Genomic DNA, 16,369 nt, shown 5'->3' with positions numbered 1-16,369 from the left:
ATCATGTTTTTGATGAAGTCTCTGTGTCCTGGGGCATCCATGATGGTCATATAATAGTTGCTGGTCTCAAATTTCCACAGGGAGATATCAATGGTGATACCACCCTCATGTTCAGTTTTCAATTTATCCAAGACCCAGGCATACTTGAAGGAGCCCCTTTCTATCTCAACCATCTCCTTCTCAAAATTTTCAATCGTTCTTTTGTCATTCCCACCACATTTGTAGATCAGACGGCCAGTAGCGGTAGACTTACCAGAATCTACCTGTTCACTCATGACGAAGTTGAAATGAGTCTTTTCCTTTCCCATTTTGGCTTGGATTTAGTGATGGTTTTCACCACATCTGTGTTCTGGTGGCCAACCCATTGCGAAAAAGCTCCAACCTTTCTTTTATACTTGTTTTCCTTCTACCTGTACTGTTCTTCATATTCATATACTGATTTTTATTTTCTTTTTGGGGGGCTGGATGGGTGGGGTATTTTAATTACGGAAATGGGATCGTATAGTACCCTTCACTCAGCCACCAATTTTCTCACCTAACAATACCAGGACAATAGTTACAGGTCCTACATTCTTTTTAATGCTTTGCATAATGTTCCACCATATATATGGGCACACTCTTTTCACTTCCTTCACCTTGGAGCCCATCCCAGGTCGCCCTCATTTTCCCTTTCACATAACATCATGTACCCATTCATCTCTTACCCAACAATCCCCGGAACAGCCTAGTAGCGATCACTCAATAAGTATTTGGAGCTTCACTGGTCTGTTTTAGACAGGGATTAGCCGTGTGCATTGTTTGAGAGGGAGTGATTAAAGGGACAAAAGAGGACCTTAGTGAAGAAATAAGGTGTTTCATCCAAACAGATGGGAAGGAAGGAGAGCTGGGCGAGCTTCCTCCGGCGCCTTTGGTGTCTCCTTGAAGTAGGGTAGACTTTTTGGAGCTCCTGGAGGGATGGGTGGAACGGAGGTGTCAGGGTGCTGGCAAAGCGGGGGGAACCTGGGCGGGGAGCCGGCGGGGGGCGGGGCCGGCGGGGGGAGGGCGGGGCGGGCGGAGTACGCAGCCGCGCAGCGGCGAGCTGAAGCTCAGTGTGGCGCTCCGGGTCTCCCGAGTGCAGCGATCCGGGAGACATGAATCGTGCAGCGGGGGAACTCGTCCCTTCTCTTCTGGGGCTGTGGCTGCTGCTGTGCAGCTGGGTGTGTCCCGGGAGCACCGAGCTGCAGGCCCCGCCGGACAAGATCGGTAGGCGACCGTGGGGGGCGCGGAAGGCGGTGCGGGAGTGCGCCCTGCGCCGGGCGGCGGCTGCCCGGTGCACCAGGCCCCGCACTGGGTCGCGCGGGCCGAGCCCTCTGCGCTTGTTGTGATCTGGCCGGTTCGCGTCTCAGTGTCGCTTTCGGTGCCCCGGAGATGGGCCCACTTGAGGAATGGGCCGAGGAATGGACCCACGCGCGCGGGCAAGCACCTTCCAAGCGTCCCTGCAGCCCCTGTCTCGGAAGCCTGGTGGTAGAGGAGCCCTCCCGCCCTCCCGCCGCCTTCCCTGCTGCTCCTTTGGGGGGCCGGTCCCCTGGTTTGTCTTAGAGCCACAGGCCGCTTTCGCTCTGCAGATGACAGGCGCCCGCCGACTCAGCACATGGAGCCGTGAACTAGCTGACCCCGTCTGTTTCCCTCACGGGGGCGAAACCCCCGTCCCCGCTCCGCTTTGTTGCAGTAGGCCTGCGCTCAGGCCCCTGGCTTGCACAATTTCCCTGCCGAGGGTTGCTGCACAGCTGAAATATTGCACTCTCTCTACTTTCAGGCTTTATGTGCGTTTGCTTCCTGTTCGTTTTGCTTTGCTTTGTTTCTTACTCCCTTTAAAACTGCTCTTTGGGATCATTGTCCTGTCTACACTAAGGAAACAACAAATCTAGGCAAAAATGGCTGCCCCTTTATTTAAAAATGTATGCTGGACAGACCCATCTCCTCTGTTCCCATGAGTTGGGCACAAAAAAGGTTGTGCAGGCCCATTGGTGCCTCCACAAAGAACTGTGAGAATCTTTGGGCATCTGGCAAATGAATGTCAGCTGGCAAGTTAATTTACTGCCACTGTTGTCGGAGGTCAGTGTTTGTGTCCAGATTCAGAATTCTATCTTCACTGCAACTCGTACTGGCCTTCCCCTATCCAGGCTTCCCTAAATTGTTCATAATAGCCTTAAGTAACATCTGTTATTGCTTAATGGTCTTTCAAAAACAACAAAACCCACAAAGCTGGTAAGAGTGAAATACACTGTTCCTTTTTTCCCTCCATAGCCGTCATTGGAGCCGGAATTGGTGGCACCTCAGCAGCCTATTATCTGCGGCAGAAATTTGGGAAAGATGTGAAGATTGACCTGTTTGAAAGAGGAGAGGTGGGGGGCCGCCTGGCCACCATTACTTTACAGGGGCAAGAATATGAAGCAGGAGGTTCTGTCATCCATCCTCTAAATCTGCACATGAAGCGTTTTGTCAAGGACCTGGGTATGTAATTTGGTCTTAGAGTTTTCTGTGTGACCATCCACGGATATTTTGATCAGATAGGGAACTGAAACTTTTCCACCTTGTTCATTGTCTTTTACAGACAAGTTGGTGAAACTATTCCCTCACTTTCCTCCTAGCAGTTGGTACTGCCTTGGTTAGGAGGCACTCCCCTGTAATGGGATGCTAGCTATCAGTATCTTAAGTTATCTGGAATTACAGCCATGGTGTTGGCGGGGATGGGGATGGTTGCTGTTGTCAGTTCTTCAACCTGCAGGTTTCTGTTGAATCAAAGAATGGTTTGGGTTAGCAGAAACCTAGTGAGCTCATAGTGGGAAATTAGACTCAGAGGCTTGTGTCTGGCTTAACGTCACTCACACAGCTATGGGTACAGACATGCGCTTAGAAACCAGAAATTTGACTACTTTCCTACCAGCATAGAAGCTGGACAGGTTGTGAGGGAAATCTGGCAAGCCTCTGCAGGCTCTTTTCTTAAGGAATATTGGGTAATACCGGCCTCCTCCCAGTTATCTGAAATAGCCAGTTATGCAAAGCACTATTTTCACAGTTCTAGGGTTCCTCCTTTCCCTTAGCTGCCTTCCGTATCTCCTGTGGATGCTTCCTGAGCCTCTTTTCTCCATGAGGGCGATTTGGAGAAATTTATGCCAGGAGCAATTTATGCTGCAAAGATTCATGCCTGCTATTTCTGTTTTTAAGTTGAATTCGGTTGCTACTCTACCTTTTTCCTTTCACTTTTTAGTCTCTTCAGACTAAAGATAGCCAGCCTAATTTTGATATATCTGCATGACCCATCTTTAAGAGAATTTGCTTTTGGACAGTGTAGTGAGTGTATCATATCACTTATTCTAAAGATAGTGCTCCTTTGGTATATCTCCTGAGAACAAGGGGAAACCCGGAATTCACTTCAGAGTGTCCCCAGTAAGTTCAGATTACCTTTCATGTGATCAGCATAGACACTACTGACTTGGCTACCCTTTCTCTGTTTTTGCAGGTCTTTCTACTATTCAGAGTTCTGGTGGCCTCATAGGGGTCTCTAACGGAGACACTCTGGTGTTTGAGGAGAGCAGCTGGTTTATAATTAACATAATTAAGCTAATTTGGCAGTATGGATTTCAGCCCCTTCGAATGCACATGTGGGTAGAGGATGTATTAGACAAGTTTATGAGGTAATGTTTTCCCTTTCCATTTAACCCTAAGACCTTTTGGTTAGATGATCATTAGGAATTATGGTTTCTTGGAACAGTTCTCTACCTAACTGGAAGGCTTATTTGTTAGGCAAAATGTTTTGTATAAACTACGATCCACTTGGAAATTAAAAGGGCAGCTTATTTTTGCTTCTGAACATGTACTTTGCAAATGCTTGTTTATTATTGCTAGACACTCTTAAACGCTCTACAAATGTTAACCTGAATTCTCATAACAGCTCTCGAGGTAGGTACTATTTATTAGCTTCTTTTTGCAGCTATGGAAGGTGGAGCATGGAGAAGTTTCAAGTGTGCAAGTATACCCCCCTGTGAGTGGTAGAGCCAGAGATTCTACCCGGGCAGGCTGACTCTAGTCCTCACTCTTGTTCACTTCACTGTGCTGGTGTTACGTATCGGATGAATGCGGTCATATGTGCAAGAGCTTGTAGAAAGGATCAGAAAAGTGGACTTTAATTGTGACATGATGTTTTAGTGAGCCAGCAACCTGAGGTAGGGTATCAGTTCTGTGCCCTAAGAATTTATTTATTTATTTTTATTTTTATTTTTTTAAAATATATTTTATTGATTTTTTACAGAGAGGAAGGGAAAGGGATAGAGAGTTAGAAACATCGATCAGCTGCCTCCTGCACACTCCCTACTGGGGACGTGCCCGCAACCAAGGTACATGCCCTTGACCGGAATCGAACCTGGGACCCTTGAGTCCACAGGCTGACGCTCTATCCTCTGAGCCAAACCAGTTAGGGCTGTGCCCTAAGAATTTAAATTAAGATAATAAATTCCAGCACTGTCCTGGGAGTGCCTCTTTTTTCTTTTCTTTTTTTTTAATATTCTGTATTTTCAGAATTGTCTGTGTGTATGAACGCACATCCTTTGGTAATTGAGAAAAAATAACATAAAATAACCAGTGTAATTTTGAAAAATGTAACATTTCTTTTAAGGCTGTTGGCATGTGCTAATTTTTATGCTGGTTTACTTAAAATTTTTATTTACTTACTGATTTGAGAGAGAGAGCAAGAAAGATCAGTTTGTTGTTGCACTTATTAATACATTCATTGGTTGACTCTTGCATATGCCCTAACCAGGGATGGAACCACAACCTTGGCAATGGGAATGATGCTCTAACCAACTGAGTTAACCGCCAGGGCTGGTTTACTATTTTTATTTTATTTATTTATTTATTTATTTATTAAATCTTTATTGTTGAAAGTATTACATATGTCCTCTTCCCCCCCATTGACCCCTTCTAGCCCACCCCCACCTCCCACCCCGGGTTGGTTTACTAGATGCTAGAGATATTGAACTTATAAATGCTATTAACATTTGATTACTATGGCTATTCAAATATAATAAAATAATTATTAAAAAGGTAAAAATTACATGTCATATGTGCCTGCTAAGTGCCTGCACTATTCTAGGTCCCCAGGATGTATAACCTAGAACATGTCCCTGCCCTCAAAGAATATACATTTTAGTAGAGCGACAAGCAATAAATCCATAACTAAGAAGATATATAGAGGCATGGGGACCTGGGGCTTGGGGTGGTCAAGGGGAAGGAGGGAGGGTAGAGTAGGGGATGAGCATTTCGCTGCAGTTGGTTGCAGGGCCACCAGTGGAAAGCTGTGCTGGGAGGGCCTGGGTCCCGTGGCAGAGGCACCATGAGCTGCCAGGCCTGCTGCTCAACCGGGGAATCCTCTGGGTGACCTCAAGGTCCCATCAGTCGTGTTCAGACCCGGTAACTTATGAGCTTAAAATTAAATTTAGTTCTGAACAAATGCAGCTTTTTTATTTGAGACAAACCATGTTGAAGACTGAGACTGGAGTTCTATCTTTGAGGATATAGTAAATCTTTGGGAAAGTCTGTAATTTATATAGCTAAAATGTGAATCCTGAGATGAAATCTCTAAAAGGCCAGTATAAGGGATAGATATTGGTGGAAGCATTTACATCTAGGCAGATTGAAGCGTTCCAAATGGATCCTACCACTGAGAACTCAACTTGGCAGTCCACAGTGGGAAATACAAGAGTGCTGTGATAATATACAAGACAGGGTTCTTTTAACATGGATTTTATGAAATGAATGAAGACAATAGGTTTCTTACCCAACACAAATGGACAGTGGATTTGACTTTCTAAAGACTTTTTGTATCATTAAAACAAGTTCATTTTTGACATTTGAAGATGAAAAGATGGCACATTAACAGAGATGATAGTTTGCATGCCTGGAATTTTTTTCAGTTTGATTTGTATGACCTTGTGGAGTGTTAACTTTAATAAAATTTCTAATACTTAAAAAGAAAGAAAATAAGTAGAATTTGTGTAGAGATAGGCAGTCACTCTTTAAAGAAGGTAGGTGGCATGGTGCTACACACTCAGCAGGAAAATCCAGTTCCAATGTCATCAGATGCGGTGCCACCTGTATGTATAATTCTTTTCTTTTCTTTTTTTTTTTTTTCTTAAATATATTTTATTGATTTTTTTACCGAGAGGAAGGGAGAGAGATAGAGAGTTAGAAACATCGATCAGCTGCCTCCTGCACATCTCCCACTGGGGATATGCGTGCAACCCAGGTACATGCCCTTGACCAGAATCGAACCCGGGACCCTTCAGTCCGCAGGCCGACGCTCTATCCACCGAGCCAAACCGGTTTCGGCTAATTCTTTTCTTTTTAAAATTTATTGATTTTAGAGACGAGAGGAAGGGTGGGAGAGAAAAAAAAAACATTGATTTGTTGCTTCACCCATTCATGCATTCACTAGTTGATTTAAAAAAAAAATACATTTTTATTGATTTCAGAGAGGAAGGGAGATGGCAAGAGAGATATAGAAACATCAATGATGAGAGAGAATCATTGATTGGCTGCCTCCTGCATGCCCCCTGGGATTGAGCCCGAAACCAGGGCATGTGCCCTTGACTGGAATCGAAACTGGGACCCTTCAGTCCGCAGGTTGACGTTGTATCCGCTGAGCCGAACCAGCTAGGGCTCACTAGTTGATTTTTTAAAAAATTTTTATTTATTGATGAGAGAGAGAGAGGGAGAGAGAGAGAAGATAGGTAGATAGATACATACATTGCATTGTTCAGTTCATTTATGTATTATTCATTGGTTGATTCCCTGACTGGGAATCGAACTGGCAACCTTTGGTGCACGGGACAGTGCCCAGTGAACTGAGCCACATTGGCCAAGGGCCTAAGTTTTCTTTTTTATTTACTTTCCTCAATATTTATCAGCTTCTAAATTATGTAATTTCCTCACATTTATTTATGTTTTTATTACCTGTTTCCCTAACTAGAACACAAGGTCCAATTAGGGCAGGTTTCTTTTTTTCTTTCTCTGTCGTGTTGACTGACCTCTGCATCTTTGACACCTAGAACATTGCCTGAATCAAAGTTGATGCTCCATAAATAGTTGAGTGAATAAATGAATGAATAAATGTTAAGAGTTATACAAATGTAGTTTGAAAAGAGCTGTGTAAGCAATCTGATTAGCAGAAACTGCCAGTTACATGTCTAACTTTTTAAAAAATATGTTTTTATTGATTTTTAGAGAGAGAAGAAGGGAGAGGGACAGAGAGATAGAAAGATCAGTGACGAGAGAGAATCACTCATCGGCTGCCTCCTTGCATGTCCCACACTGGGGATTGAGCCTGCAACCTGGGCATGTGTCCTGACCCGGAATCAAACTGTGACCTCCTGGTTCATAGGTCAGTGCTCAACCACTTAGCCATGCCACCGGGTGGGGAATAATTTTTTATAACATTATATGTTATTTTTGTTATGCTGACCATTAGCCACTGGTCACTTTACATTAGCCACTCTTCATTTTATGAGATATTCATTCTATTATTTTTCTAAAAGAACTCAGTTCATCCTACTTTTTCCAAGTTCCTAGGACCTAGAGGCCAAATGATACGTCGGGAAGGAGTTATTTAGGTGCTCAGTTTTGGCACTTATATTATTTTTCCCCACAAAAATGTATTCAACATTTTTTTCAGTACACTGGTAGACAGTAGGTAATATTAAAATGGGTATGACATTGTCCCCTGCTCTCTAAAAATATACAGTTTATTTTGGAGAAGAAAGTTGATGTAAAACTCTTCTCTTGATCACTGATAAAGATATTTCTTTGGCACTTATTTCTTCCCTTTTTTTCATATATTTGTGCATACCTTATTACCTGTTTCTAACTGTAAGCTCCTTGAGGGAAAGGAACCATGTCTTTCTCATTTTTGTATCACTGGGAATCTGAAAAATTATGTATTGAATTACTGTATGAACTAATTTATATGGACATTCTTTTAAGTCCATAAAGTACAGAGATATGTCAGGTGGTATTTTCTAAATATTAAATCATACAATGTAGTGTCGAAGTGCTGAATGAGAGGCATAGTGGCCGGGGTGCTGTTAGGACTGATCAGATAATTGAACTGATACCCCCTCCCCTGGGAACTGACCTTCAGATCACTTCACAACTGACCTTCCCTTTCACTTAGATCACATTCCACTTGCTAAGACCATTATCTTTCCCAGGATCCAGACCTGCCCAGAGAGTTCCCTGCCGAAAAAGCCCGCCTAGAGTCCCTTAAAAACCTCTGACTCCTCATCCTTGGGTGCTGGTGTCATTTTGGGGCTCAGCCCATCTGGTTTTCCAGATGACCTAATAAATTTATAATTCCTTACCACTTTTGGCTAAATTTTATGGGATTTGGGGAGATGATATCACTGTGGACTGAGAGGTTGGGCAAGACTTTGCAGAGGAGGTGTGATTCAAGCTCTGAAGGAAGTGTAGCTGTTCTCTGTTTAGGATTGGGAACTGTATTCCAATTGGAGGAAAGAGGTAGTACAATATTAGGGAGTAATATGTAGAGCACTAGGGTCCCAGTGCACGAAATCATGCACCTTGAAAGGAACTATGGGCTGCGAGGCTGCAGTGGGCACAGGGGCAGGTCTTGGCCCATCCTCTGCACCCCCGCCCGGCCCCTCCCACTGCGGCCCCTGGTCCACTCTCTGCTGGCAGCCCTTGCTCCTGCTGCCACTCCCATGCACTGACTGCGCTGGCCCCGCTCGCACCTGCTGATGGTGCGGAGTGATTGGGGCCAGCGCCAGCAGTGGGTGTGAGCAGGGCCGGCGCTGTCAGCAGTGCAAGTGGCGGCTGCTGCCCTGATCACCCCTCAGGAGCAGGGGGAGGTGGAGAAACCCTCAGAGGCGATCAGGGCTGGCAGCTGCCACTTGCTGATGGTGCCAAGCAATCAGGACCAGCGCTGGGTACTGGCAGCAAGTGCCAGCGGTGGCTCTGGCGCCGGCAGCAGGTGTGAACGCCGGCAGCAGTTGCGAAAGGCAGCTGCCAGCCCTGATCACCCCTCAGGAGCAGGGGGTGGTGGAGAAACCCTGAGGAGTGATCGGGGCTGGCAGCTGCCGCTTGCACCTACTGACGGCACCGAGCAATCGGGGCCGGTGCTGGCAGTGGGTGTGAGCAGTGGTTCTGGCACTGGCAGCGGGTGCAAGCAGGGCCGGTGCCGGCGCCGGCGCCAGCAACAGGTGTGAGCACTGGGTGGGACCGCGGTGCACGGGAGCAAAGAATTTTCAGTGACCACCAGAGGCTTGCCCCGATGACAGCAACTAGCGCCCTGCCTTAGTCTGGCGTCCCCGCTCACCAGCTACACCATCCTGCTGAGGCCGACACCTGCCATGTTCCGCGTGCGCCCCCTGGTGGTCAGTGCACGTCATAGCGACCAGTTGTTTGGTTGTTCCGCTGTTCAGTCTATTTGCATATTAGGTTTTTATATATATAGATATTTAGAGACTGGTGAATGGGTCAGGTGTGCTCAAGTTGAGGGGATGAATATGTGTGTATATGTGGGGGGGTTGAGGGCAAAGGGGGCAAGTTGTGCTTGAGCCTTCTACTTGACGTGTGGTTTTTTATTTTATTTAAAAATTTTTTTTTAAATTGACTTTTAGAGAGAGAAGAAGGGAGAGGGGGAGAGAAAAACATTGATGTGAGAGCAAAACATCTATTGGATGCCTCCTGCAAGCCCCCTACTGGGGATCGAGCCCACAACCCAGGCAAGTGCCCTGACTGGAAATCGAACCGGCAACCTTTCAGTGCACAGGAAGACGCCCAACCAACTGACCATACTGGCCAGGGCTCAACAAGTTCTTTTAAAATTTCTTTGTTTCTTTACCTGTAATTAGAGCAAAGGAATTAGACTTGCTTGAGTTTGGCTTTAAAATCTGTGATTTAGCCAAAACCGGTTTGGCTCAGTGGATAGAGCGTCGGCCTGTGGACTGAAAGGTCCCAGGTTCGATTCCGGTCAAGGGCATGTACCTGGGTTGTGGGCACATCCCCAGTAGGTGATGTGCAGAAGGCAGCTGATCGATGTTTCTCTCTCATCGATGTTTCTAACTATCTCTCTCCCTTCCTCTCTGTAAAAAATCAATAAAATATATTTTTAAAAAAAATTTGTGATTTAAGAAAAAAAGTCAGGACTTTTAGTTAGTAAGCAGCATTAAGCAAGATGTTTTTTGAATTTAAGTGGGTGGATTATAAAATAAAAGAGGTATTTTAGGGCTTCTGAGAGATTATTGGAAGAAACTAGAAGCAGGTAGATCAGTTACTAATTTTAGTAGTTTGAGTATAAATCCTGACTCAAGAACAGGAAAATGAGATTGATAAGGTTTCCTTCTTGGGTGGGAGAAGCAGAAGGGAGAAGTAAAAATGTTTAAGTTTGAAACTGAATGAACTGAGGATGACATGTAGGATGTTAGGTGTGTCCTGTTATTTTTGTTTGGGGTAGGGATTGGGTGGAGAGGATTAAGCCTGGTGGAAAGATAAATTATAATTTTATAAATTATAATTTTAGACATGTCTAAATCTTACTGGAGGATACAATGATGAATGAGAATAAGATGTACCCACTTTTTTATTTTTATTTTTAAATCCTCACCCGAGGATATTTTTCCATTGATTTTTAGGGAGAGTGAGAGATAGAAATACTGATGTGAGAGAGACACATCGATTGGCTGCCTCCCACATGCCCCTGACCAAGGCCAGGAGCCTGCAACCAAGGTACGTGTCCTTGACCAGAATCGAACCTGGGACCCTTCAGTCCGCAGGCCGACGCTCTATCCACTGAGCCAAACCAGTTAGGGCCCGTACCCACTTCTTTAAAGGTGCTCCCGGTGACTATATTAATGCAGAAGAGTCTATACAAAGGACAGTGGACTTTCAGAGGAGGCAGAGGGAGAGGGAGGGCTGAGAGCTTCTGGGATACCTGGAGAAGATGGTGGCTGAGGTGCGTCTCACATGATAAGTAGGAACCCATCAAAGAGAAACATGGAAGTCAGTGATTCTTATGGTGCTATTTCCCTTATTTATGCACATCTTGTTTGATGTTTAATGGCCATTTCTCTCTCTCTTTTTAAAGGATCTACCGCTACCAGTCTCATGACTATGCCTTCAGTAGTGTAGAAAACTTACTACATTCTCTAGGAGGGGACGACTTCCTTGGAATGCTTAACCGGACATTTCTTGAAACCTTACAGAAAGCAGGTTTCTCTAAGAAATTCCTTGATGAAATGATTGCTCCTGTCAACAGGCTCAATTACGGCCAAAGCATGGACATCAATGGCTTTGTAGGTAAGCCAAGGCTTGGAAAGGTTATAGAATTGGTTCACAGAAGGGCATACCTGATGTTATGGTTACTTCTGACCTAAGCAGTGAGTTGGAGAAGACTACCTTTCTCTGTGAAACCTCAGACATTATTGGCAAAATTGTGTAAATGTAGATGTGCATTTTTATGGGGAGAGTGTCCTTAGTTTTCATTAGTTGAATGGTTCTCAACTGGAGGAGATTTTGCCCCCAGGGGCCATTTGGCAATGTGTGGAGACATTGGGAGTAGAACTCACCTAATTGGGAAGGGAGAGTGGGTGGAGGGCTCCTTACTGAGCTAGAATTAAAACACTTTTTTTTCCTACTGCTGACAGGGGCAGTGTCACTAGCTGGTGCTGATTCTGGCCTTTGGGCAGTAGAAGGTGGCAATAAACTTGTTTGTTCAAAGCTCCTTCAGGCTTCCAAAAGCAACCTTATATCTGGCTCAGTAATGTACATAGAGGAGAAAACAAGAACCAAGCAGACAGGTGAGCTTGAATTTCTATTTTATTGTTCCTGATTTCCCCTGTAGAAAATAATTGTTCAGGGAGAAAAAACTCTCTTCCTCCATTTCTCACTCAGTTCCAAATGATGGAATTTTAAATTGTAAGTGTTGTGCCATGTGGAAATATTCTTAAATGTACTCAAGTATAGTGGCATGATTCCTTGGATTTAAAAAATTTTATTCTCAAAAGTAAATTTTCCTTATTTTGTACTTGTATTATTTTTATTCTGAGTAGGAAATTGGCCTCAGTTTGGGACAGTTATCCTAATAGGTAAAGTCTTTTTTTTTTTTTTTAGAGAGAGAGAGAGATAGAAACATCAATTTGTTGTTCTTATTTATGCATTCATTGGATAAAGTTTTTAATTCCTTAGGACTATAAATGATTAAGAAGATATAGAATTTTTTTTTATAGAATTATTTTTAGGAGGCATAAAGTATAGTATGTTAGAAACACTAAAGAAATGTATGCTTCCTTATTTCTTCTAGGAAACCCCACAAAGATGTATGAAGTGGTCTACCAAACTGGATCTGAGACCCGTTCAGGCTTTTATGACATCGTTTTGGTGGCCACTCCATTGAATCGAAAAATGTCCAATATAACTTTTCTCAACTTTGATCCTCCAATTGAAGAATTCCATCAATACTACAAACAAATAGTGGCAACTTTTATTAAGGGGAAGTTGAATTCAACTTCTTTTAGCTCCAGAGCCTTAGATGAATTTGGTCTCAGTACAATCTTAACCACTGATAATTCACATTTGTTTATTAATAGCATTGGGATTGTGTCCTCTGTAAAAGAAAATAATAATCCTCAACCATCTACAGATGGAGCTTTTGTTTGGAAGACCTTTTCCCCGGAAACGCTCACTAACGAGCAACTTCTAAAGCTCTTTTTGTCCTATGAATATGCTGTGAAGCAGCAGTGGCATGCATATCCTTACTATAAGCCTCCAGATAAATGCCCCCCCATCATACTCCATGACCGACTTTATTACCTCAATGGCATAGAGTGTGCAGCAAGTGCCATGGAAATGAGTGCCATTGCAGCCCACAATGCCGCCCTCCTTGCCTATCATCGCTGGAATGGGCACACAGATATGATTGACCAAGAGGATTTGTATGAGAAACTGAAAACTGAACTATGAGATAACACTTTCATCCCCCCGCCCCCCCGGTTCCAAATGGAATATCACTGGCAAAAAAGAACACAATCTGAGCAGAGATGATTTTGAATCAGATATTTTGCCATTATCATTGTTTAACAAGAGTAATCCCAGTGAGTCATGGGAAATACAAAGGTCTAAGTGTGCAGGTGTAACTATTGTATTTATGCCATCTCCAAAATGTGTGTGTGATTTTCAGAGTACATTTATTAAAGCTGGCTACTGTGAAACAAAGGAAGGACTTAGGGTAGAAGAAGCAAAAGGAGAGAGCCTAGCTGCACTCTGCTTTGGTTCCCTAGAAATGTTATAGAAGTGAGCCAAGGCAGAGCTGCTATTAGCTAATCGAAAAGTCAGAAAAAGGGCCTGGGAGACGGGTTCAGGGTGTTAGTCCTGGATGAACTGCTGCTGCCCATTGCTCCCCTGGTTGCAAGTCTTGTGGGGACCCTTAGAGTTTAGGAGGGAAAAGTAAAGACGCACGCCTGAGACGGAAAAAAAGGCATGGGCGTGTTCCAGAGAGAGCCTGCTCCAAAATTTTGTAACTCTTAAGGTCTATCAACAGTGTTTTCCATACTTACCTGGCAGGGGAGATACCATGATCACGAAGGTGGTTTTCCCAGGGCGAGGCTTATCCATTGCACTCCGGATGTGCTGACCCCTGTGATTTCCCAAATGTGGGAAACTCGACTGCATAATTTGTGGTAGTGGGGGAAAACAAAACAAAACAAAACAAAAACAACAACAGTGTTTTCCAAACTTGTCTGATCATAAGAATCATCTGGAATTTGTTGAACATATGGAATTCCCTAGTTCCTCTGGAGAGTCTGATTCCATAGGTCTAGAGGTGAGGCCTCGGATTTTGAACAAAACTTCAGAGCATTTTAAGCTGAACACTTGAGGAAGAACTTAAAGACGTATCTTTTAGTTGGGGACTAGTTCATTTGTGCTTACAGCTGGTGTGATGTTTAGTCACATAGTGAAATCTGCTATGGGAGCTGGTATCTTATGCCTGGTTTTAGTAATTTATACCTTTTTCAAAGTGAATGTGCCCATTACTGAAGCCTTGACTTTTAGAATGATGCTTGATTGCTTCTGCCTTTTTTTTTTTTTTTAGGAATGAAATTTGTAAGTCTGAGTAGTATAACTTTAAGATGTCATACAAAAACTCCAGTAAAATGAAAAGCAAATATAGGCTATTGATGTGAACAAATTGGCATTCTATTATCAAAACCTCACCAATGGAGCTTTTATATATTTTACCTTTTAAAAATATGTTTTATTGATTTTATAGAGAGGGAGGGAGAGGGGGAGAAATATTGATGTGAAAGAGTAACGTTGATTGGCTGCCTCCAGCATGCTTCCTACTGGGGATTGGACTCAACTGGGCCACATGCCCTGACCAGGAATCAAAGCAGTGACCTGGTGCAGGGACAACACTCAATGAACTGAGCCATACAGGCCAGGGCTCACCTATGGAACTTAAAAAAAATACAGATAGATCCCCCCTCCCCCCGCCCAATTAGAGATTCTAATTTAATAGATTGAGGATAGGACCTCACCATTGTAGCTTTTTAAAGTTTCTAATGTGCAACCTGTGTTGAGAATCACTGATTTGGGCAACTGAAATGTCTCCAAAGGGTTTGTAGTGCCTTAAAATTGTCACAAGAAATTCAATCCATAATCAAAGCAGATTCATTTTGTGAAGAATGAGTTCTCAATGAGAAAGCATTGACAGTTTAACAGCAGACAACCGAGATTAATTATTCTAGAGCAATTGACAAGAGTAGGACATTCAGAATGACACCATACTTGATCAAATCCAGCTTATGTTTCAACTTCTTAAGCTACTGTACCATTTTGAGAAACTGGTTGCTGAAACCTTAAGATGGTAGTCTCAACCTTGACTGCACTTTGAAATCACCTGTAGGACTTGAAAGCTTCCCAAGGGATTCTAACATGCAGCCAAACTTGAGAACCAGTTCTACATCTACTGTATAATACAAAGATCATGAATGACTGTCAAGGTAGAGATAGAACAAGTAAAAGCTTGTGAATTCAAGAAACTGCAAAAAAGTTAACATATACTGTTAAAAAAATATTTAGTTTGTCAAAGGGTCAGTTTTCTAATTTTATTTTTAAAATGTTAATTTTTTTCCACATTGTTTTAATGAAGACAATATGTAGAGAATGTATATGCTACACTGGTACATACTAATTTATCATCTGTAGACTTATTTTGCAATGGGATATATTTTTACTTATAATTTTTTCCAACAGGAAATCTGTTGGAAATTGCTTCCTCAAAGAGCAAAACAGGTTATCTGTATATCAAGCATATTAGTTTTAATAGTTACAGCATTAAAGAATTTTTTAATTGGTTGAAAAATATCAGCTCATTTACTCATCTTTTTACGGAAGAGACTGGTAAAAATGATGCAGAGGCAGGAAGAGACAGTTCTGCAACTTGAGTACGCATCGGACTCACCTGAATTTTTCAATAGGTTTGGAGTGGCATATAAAAATTTGCATTTCTAAGTTACAAGGTGATGTTGCTGGTCTAGGAACCCCATTGAAAACCCATTCTAAAATTCAGCTCTATGTGGTTGTAAAAAATCAAACCTATCAACTTCAGTGAAGATTTAAAATGTATTGGAATAAAAATGGAAAAAATTGGACATCACACCAACTCTTAAGTTGGTTTGATCCCTCTAGCTGTTTTTTGGCAAAACACATTTCCTATAAGTAGGAATACCATTTTAGATACATATAAGCCATCCACTGTTGTTTTCCAAATACCTTATGTACTCACTTGTATGTACTCCATTTTCTACAGTTTTAAAGTGACTCAAGATTTGTAGGCTTTTTACCAAATCACAAAAAGAGCAGGCCTAAGCATTTATTTGGCTTCTTAAGGTTAGGTTTATGACATACAGCTATGTGTAATATAGCCTTCATCGGTTTGTGCACTCTCTACTTGAACTAGATGAATGTATTATGGGCAGTATTATCACTATTCCACAAAGAACAATACACTGGAATATTTTTCTCTGGGTTCTATTTCAGCTCTTATATTCAAAATATTTTCCCATTTATGTCCAAAATAAACAGCAACATAATTACTTCCTGTTTTCTATTGTCCTCTACTCGGAATGTAGATGTGCTTGGAAAAAGTTACTACAAGAATTTTGAAAATTACAATTAATGTTTTAGAAGAAACCTACTCAGTTTGCAGGTTCTTTTATCTCTAGTCAATGTTAAAAGATGGGAAAAAGGCATCCTTTTATATTAATGCATAAAAACCTTTGGGAAAAAAACATCAGTGTTAACTAGGTATAGTTCATAT

At 42.6% G+C, this 16,369-nt stretch overlaps 1 protein-coding gene and 1 pseudogene across 1 annotated transcript; both read left to right on the top strand.

Annotated features, from left to right (window-relative positions):
• Positions 1-1,055: 1,055 nt before the first annotated feature.
• Positions 1,056-16,145, top strand: PCYOX1 (prenylcysteine oxidase 1). Its single transcript, XM_036334211.1, has 6 exons — positions 1,056-1,242; positions 2,287-2,493; positions 3,503-3,677; positions 11,138-11,349; positions 11,697-11,849; positions 12,353-16,145. Exons 1-6 carry the CDS (start codon positions 1,131-1,133, stop codon positions 13,009-13,011), a joined length of 1,518 nt encoding a protein of 505 aa, XP_036190104.1. The 5' UTR covers positions 1,056-1,130; the 3' UTR covers positions 13,012-16,145.
• On the top strand, positions 13,597-13,781 carry LOC118669536 (annotated as a pseudogene).
• Positions 16,146-16,369: the final 224 nt, after the last annotated feature.

Source organism: Myotis myotis, unplaced genomic scaffold (assembly GCF_014108235.1).
Source record: "Myotis myotis isolate mMyoMyo1 unplaced genomic scaffold, mMyoMyo1.p scaffold_m19_p_14, whole genome shotgun sequence".
Taxonomy (NCBI): Eukaryota; Metazoa; Chordata; class Mammalia; order Chiroptera; family Vespertilionidae; genus Myotis; species Myotis myotis.
This window is presented reverse-complemented; position numbering and strand designations above follow the sequence as displayed.

Coding starts and splice junctions, on each gene's coding strand:
- PCYOX1 (XM_036334211.1), top strand. CDS start 1,131: ATGAATCGTGCAGCGGGGGAACTCGTCCCTTCTCTTCTGGGGCTGTGG. Junction 3,678..11,137: donor GTATTAGACAAGTTTATGAG/GTAATGTTTTCC, acceptor CTCTTTTTAAAG/GATCTACCGCTACCAGTCTC. Junction 11,850..12,352: donor AACAAGAACCAAGCAGACAG/GTGAGCTTGAAT, acceptor TATTTCTTCTAG/GAAACCCCACAAAGATGTAT.